General features: G+C 51.2%; 1 protein-coding gene across 1 annotated transcript in view; it reads right to left on the bottom strand.

Moving 5' to 3' along the window:
* Window positions 1-3182, bottom strand: part of LOC311325625 (histone-lysine N-methyltransferase PRDM9-like) — a gene marked incomplete at its 3' end in the record, with an annotated part of 14042 nt that extends 10860 nt beyond the window's left edge. Inside the window, exons 1-3 of the mRNA XM_084458346.1 lie at window positions 3063-3182; window positions 2901-2955; window positions 2443-2536 (exon numbers count right to left, since the gene is read on the bottom strand). Coding sequence (XP_084314472.1) covers window positions 2443-2536; window positions 2901-2955; window positions 3063-3097 — 184 coding nt within the window. The 5' untranslated portion in view covers window positions 3098-3182. The remainder of the gene's footprint in view (window positions 1-2442; window positions 2537-2900; window positions 2956-3062) is intronic.
* Window positions 3183-6662: the final 3480 nt, after the last annotated feature.

The raw sequence follows: 6662 nt of genomic DNA, 5'->3' as shown, positions 1-6662 counted from the left end.
AGATGGAGGAGGAGAGAGAGATGGGGAGGAGAGAGAGATGGAGGAGAGAGATGGGGAGGACAGTGTTGTGGAAAACTATATTTTTTAGATATTCTTTTGAAATGTGTCCGTCTACCAGTGCAGCCTTGAGTCGGACACTCATTTGTCCTTCTTTTGAGGTCATCCCTAAACAGTACTTGAGGTCTAACAAATGATTGGATGAAAGCAGAGTCAACTAGCTAAACGGTATTTCATTGGTTAAATAAAGGTATCATTATTATCCATGTGCTTGTTTCCACCACGTGATGGGAAGCACAGCCCCAGACCTGGTGCAGGGCGCTCTACTATTCAGGGCTAGAAGCCTCATACCGCCCTGCCAGGAACCAGTCATTGAGCCCATATCTGTACTCACTCTGTCAGCAGTAGCATGTCTACAGATACTAGTATTTCGTTAGTCACCGAAGGGAAGAACGTTCTGGAAAGGTGAAAGCCTTTTCTCCAAGATGGCTACACGTGCAGCCCCTCACACTTTATACTGTCTAAAACACACTGTATTGCACTTCAATAGCACATATCCACAGATATATCCACTCACCTGACTTCACCACCCTGATCACATGACCTCTCTCCAAGATAGAGTCACAGCCTTTGAGATCACGTGATCAGGGTGAAGCCAGGCTAGTGGACATCAGTGGATGTGTTCTAGTCCAACAGAGGTCATCAGGTGCTGGACTTTGCTATCTGAGGTAGGAGGTGCTGGCGTTTTTCAGCAGGCAGATTGCTTTTTGGCACTTGAAGCAATTAGTCTGCTGGCCGGTGGGTGAGGAGCAGTTATTCTACAGACAGCAGTCTCCTCCTCCCGGTGATGGATAGACTGGGTCTCTGATATGATGCCTGTTCCTCTCTGGTCTGCTGAGTCCCTCGGTCTCCTCCCTGTCTGGTCTCTCTCTGGTCTCTCTCTGGTCTGCTGAGTCCCCAGGTCTCCTCCCTGTCTGGTCTCTCTCTGGTCTCTCTCTGGTCTGCTGAGTCCCAGGTCTCCTCCCTGTCTGGTCTCTCTCTGGTCTCTCTCTGGTCTGAGTCCCCAGGTCTCCTCCCTGTCTGGTCTCTCTCTGGTCTGAGTCCCCAGGTCTCCTCCCTGTCTGGTCTCCCTGTCTGGTCTCTCTCTGTTCTGCTGAGTCCCAGGTCTCCTCCCTGTCTGGTCTCTCTCTGGTCTCTCTCTGGTCTGAGTCCCCAGGTCTCCTCCCTGTCTGGTCTCCCTGTCTGGTCTCTCTCTGGTCTGAGTCCCCAGGTCTCCTCCCTGTCTGGTCTCTCTCTGGTCTGAGTCCCCAGGTCTCCTCCCTGTCTGGTCTCTCTCTGGTCTCTCTCTGGTCTGAGTCCCCAGGTCTCCTCCCTGTCTGGTCTCTCTCTGGTCTCTCTCTGGTCTGAGTCCCCAGGTCTCCTCCCTGTCTGGTCTCTCTCTGGTCTGAGTCCCTCGGTCTCCTCCCTGTCTGGTCTCTCTCTGGTCTCTCTCTGGTCTGAGTCCCAGGTCTCCTCCCTGTCTGGTCTCTCTCTGGTCTGAGTCCCAGGTCTCCTCCCTGTCTGGTCTCTCTCTGGTCTCTCTCTGGTCTGAGTCCCCAGGTCTCCTCCCTGTCTGGTCTCTCTCTGGTCTGAGTCCCAGGTCTCCTCCCTGTCTGGTCTCTCTCTGGTCTCTCTCTGGTCTGAGTCCCAGGTCTCCTCCCTGTCTGGTCTCTCTCTGGTCTCTCTCTGGTCTGAGTCCCCAGGTCTCCTCCCTGTCTGGTCTCTCTCTGGTCTGAGTCCCAGGTCTCCTCCCTGTCTGGTCTCTCTCTGGTCTCTCTCTGGTCTGAGTCCCAGGTCTCCTCCCTGTCTGGTCTCTCTCTGGTCTCTCTCTGGTCTGAGTCCCAGGTCTCCTCCCTGTCTAGTCTCTCTCTGGTCTCTCTCTGGTCTGAGTCCCAGGTCTCCTCCCTGTCTGGTCTCTCTCTGGTCTCTCTCTGGTCTGAGTCCCAGGTCTCCTCCCTGTCTAGTACACAGCAGAGCTCAGACAGGTCTGGCACACTTGACCTGTTGCAGGTTATGAGATCAAATCAATTACCATTACAGTTAGACCAACTTGAATAATCCCCAGGGGGCATTACAGCAGCAAGAACAACAGAGAAGGTAAGAACAGATCAATGATTAAACATATAGGCTACATAAGAAATAGTGCATTACAACAACAAAGAAATAGCAACAATAATAGTACCCTAAAATAGTCAAAACACAATGTCTACCTTTTTCCAAGACATTCCCATCTTGATTAAAAAAAAACATTCTTTAACTCATAACATTGTTGATCTGGAATAATACAATTAGCAAGAGTGCCCTTCAGAGACCTGAACAACTTTTTGGCCTGGCCCTTCCTAACTTGATGTATTATTACTGTTCATGTAGTATTAAGATGATGTTACTGGACTGTAGGAGACCTACCTGGTAAACCTGAGGCCTGGGTGTGAATGGAGTCGGTCACTACGGTCAAGCAGTCGCAGGATGGACAGAGACGATGAGCTTTTACCTGTTTATTCTGAGTGGAAAACACAATAAAACACTGGTCTTCCACGAGTCTGCAATTCCTCTGGGGCTCCTGCAGTCAAGCGCTACTGCTCTGCTTTCTCTCTCCAACATCAGGACCAGTTGTTTACAGAAAGAACACATTTCCTTCAAACATCACAAACACTTTATTATTATTATTATACTGCTCTGCTTTCTCTCTCCAACATCAGGATCAGTTGTTTACAGAAAGAACACATTTCCTTCAAACATCACAAACACATTATTTTGAACAGTAACGAAGCTACCGCTACTGCTCTGCTTTCTCAGAACTTACAGAGAGCACATGGATGAATTTAGAAATCTGAGAATCTATTTACATATTTGAAGCAACATACCTGAGTGGAAAGCACACAAAAAATAAAACACTTGTCTTCCAGATGTCTGCAATTCCTGTGGAAAAATAAAAAGACCCATTTTCCCATGCGGCCTCGTCTGAGCAACCAGAACGCGGGATGCAACGCTGCCAGTCAGGAAACACAAACGGGCTATAAACTTACAATCCAGTGGACAAAACTTCATCACCAGAAATCATCAGTGTGTAGCAAAACAAATAGTAGCTATGCAATGCATCAGTGTTCCTAACCTAAATTACGGGGTTTTCCACACAGATAATAAAATACAAGGATCATTTTACACGACGCACACAGGCCTTCCTCATGCGGCCAAGCCTACTACGGCAACTCCACAAGGACAAAACACACTCGTAGACCTGCAGTACACCATAACTCCAAAGGGGGCTCCACAACAACTAACACTGCTAGGGCTGCTCAATTACAGCTAAACTCACATAACCAATAGTATATTTCTAACTCTGTTACACAGATTATATGCCTGTCTGTTTAATCTAGGATCTGTAATATGTGCCCCTTCTCTCCCCTCTCTAAACCAGCTTAGCTCTAGCCCAGTGCTCTATCACTCACACACAATCTTGTTGCAAGAAGTCATTTCAAGATGCACAAAACATCGGCACTCCCCCATCCTCCCTCTCTCTCTGGTTGTACCTTTGGGGGTTGGTCCTCAAACGGTACGTAGGGTAGGGGAGGGTAGGGTAGGGCATGTTAGGGTATGTAGGGTAGGGGAGGGTAGGGTAGGGCAGGTTAGGGTATGTAGGGTAGGGTAGGGTAGGGTAGGGTAGGGTAGGGTAGGGTAGGGTAGGGGAGGGTAGGGTAGGGTAGGGCAGGTTAGGGTATGTAGGGTAGGGTAGGGTAGGGTAGGGTAGGGTAGGGTAGGGGAGGGTAGGGTAGGGTAGGTTAGGGTACGTAGGGTAGGGGAGGGTAGGGTAGGGCAGGTTAGGGTATGTAGGGTAGGGTAGGGTAGGGCAGGTTAGGGTATGTAGGGTAGGGTAGGGTAGGGTAGGGTAGGGTAGGGGAGGGTAGGGCAGGTTAGGGTATGTAGGGTAGGGGAGGGTAGGGTAGGGCAGGTTAGGGTACGTAGGGTAGGGCAGGTTAGGGTACGTAGGGTAGGGGAGGGTAGGGTAGGGCAGGTTAGGGTATGTAGGGTATGGTAGGGGAGAGTAGGGTATGTAGGGGAGGGTAGGGTAGGGCAGGTTAGGGTATGTAGGGTAGGGTAGGGGAGGGTAGGGTATGTAGGGGAGGGTAGGGTAGGGCAGGTTAGGGTACGTAGGGTAGGGGAGGGTAGGGTAGGGCAGGTTAGGGTACGTAGCGTAGGGGAGGGTAGGGTAGGGCAGGTTAGGGTATGTAGGGTAGGGTAGGGTATGTAGGGTAGGGGAGGGTAGGGTAGGGCAGGTTAGGGTATGTAGGGTAGGGTAGGGTACGTAGGGTAGGGGAGGGTAGGGTAGGGCAGGTTAGGGTATGTAGGGGAGGGTAGGGTAGGGGAGGGTAGGGCAGGGCAGGTTAGGGTATGTAGGGGAGGGTAGGGCAGGTTAGGGTATGTAGGGTAGGGTAGGGGAGAGTAGGGTAGGGTAGGGTAGAGCAGGTTAGGGTATGTAGGGTAGGGTAGGGTAGGGCAGGTTAGGGTATGTAGGGTAGGGTAGGGGAGGGTAGGGTACGTAGGGTAGGGGAGGGTAGGGTAGGGCAGGTTAGGGTATGTAGGGTAGGGTAGGGGAGGGTAGGGTAGGGCAGGTTAGGGTATGTAGGGTAGGGGAGGGTAGGGTAGGGTAGGGGAGGGTAGGGCAGGTTAGGGTATGTAGGGTAGGGTAGGGTAGGGTAGGGTAGGGTAGGGTAGGGGAGGGGAGGGGAGGGGAGGGTAGGGGAGGGTAGGGTAGGGCAGGTTAGGGTATGTAGGGTAGGGTAGGGGAGAGTAGGGTACATCTATTTATAATCTGTATGTTGATGGTGAGTTTGGATCGTTGGACCTTGGAGAGGAAGTGACTGGAGATCAATGGGAGGCAGTGGTTGACTGAACACATCTCCTCCCTTGAGCCAGGCACAACTTAAAGGACTACTTTGGTATTTAGCACCATAATCCCTGTTATTTACAATCATACACAACGGTCCATATCTAAATGTTGACGAACTGTGCACTCTTGAGATATTAGTGCTCAGTGCTCATGTCACAGCTAAGTACCCCATGGATCTCGGTGGGTCAGGGGAGCGTAGCCAATGAAAAGGATGGGGGCGGGGCTTAGGAGGCAGAGGAGGGAAGGGCGGGGCTAAAGGAGGTAAACAGAAGTCAAACGTCAGTCCCAACCTCTTACCGTTTAGAATGAACACATGAGCTTTGAACTTTCATTTAAAATGTTAGAAATAAATGAAAATGGAGAAGGAACACCTCTAGAGACAGACAGAGACAGACAGACAGACAGACAGACAGACAGACAGACAGACAGACAGACAGACAGACAGACAGACAGATAGATAGATAGATAGATAGATAGATAGATAGATAGATAGATAGATAGATAGATAGATAATGGAAATCCCCAGCAGGCAACGGCAAAGAACAGTGTGCTGCTCCAACAGACTGGTAGAACATCCTCAGCAGCCTGCTACACACATCAAAGACCTGAGCCTCCTGAGGAAGAACAGTCTGCTCTGTCCTTTCCTGTAGAGGCCTCAGTGTTGTCAGTCCAGTCCAGTGTGTTGTTCAGGTGCACTCCCAGGAACTAGTAAGAGTCCTCTTGGATGGTAATGGGGGCTGGAGGCCTCCTCTTGTGCTCTCATGCTGCGCTTCTTGCTTATATGACCCTCAGAAACGAGCAGGCAAGGCAACATGCAAGATGAAGGGGCGGCCATCATGGCCTGTCTGCACAATGTCTACAGGCTGGTTTTGCAGCTGGTCATCAGTCTGAATAAACATTCACCTAAACTTCATCTGTCCCTGACTTAACTTGATGAAGGTTTGCTCAGGAGAACAGAGCTTCTCAGTGTTTATGAGCATTGAGAAAACACTCAGAGTCTTTGGGACAATGGACTGATGGGGAGGACTTTTCCACTGAGTGACTTCACCATGTAGATTGCCAAGGAAGCTGTTCAATGTGAACAATCAACATGAATTGGTTTAGAGTTTTAGAATCTCAGTGTTATGGTCCTGGCCATTTGCCCCCTGCTCACGGCCTGGACTCTTACCCCTGGACCCTGAGCTCCAGTGCCCCCGGAAGTTGGAAGGTCTATGAACACCAACCATATACCTGCATGACTCTTCCTGGGAGCAATGGAAGAGGCATGCAGAGACACTGAGGGGTCAGTCCAGGGTTGGATACTGAGGGGGGGTGAGTCCAGGGTTGGATACTGAGGGGGGGGTCAGTCCAGGGTTGGATACTGAGGGGGGGTCAGTCCAGGGTTGGATACTGAGGGGGGGTCAGTCCAGGGTTGGATACTGAGGGGGGGTCAGTCCAGGGTTAGATACTGAGGGGGGGTCAGTCCAGGGTTGGATACTGAGGGGGGGTCAGTCCAGGGTTGGATACTGAGGGGGGGTCAGTCCAGGGTTGGATACTGAGGGGGGGTCAGTCCAGGGTTGGATACTGAGGGGGGGTCAGTCCAGGGTTGGATACTGAGGGGGGGTCAGACCAGGGTTGGATACTGAGGGGGGGTCAGTCCAGGGTTGGATACTGAGGGGGGGTCAGTCCAGGGTTGGATACTGAGGGGGGGTCAGTCCAGGGTTGGATACTGAGGGGGGGTCAGTCCAGGGTTGGATAC

Source organism: Borostomias antarcticus, assembly GCF_949987555.1.
Source record: "Borostomias antarcticus genome assembly, chromosome: 24".
Taxonomy (NCBI): Eukaryota; Metazoa; Chordata; class Actinopteri; order Stomiiformes; family Stomiidae; genus Borostomias; species Borostomias antarcticus.
The sequence above is the reverse complement of the archived record's forward strand: the minus strand, read 5'-3'. Positions and strand labels throughout refer to the sequence as shown.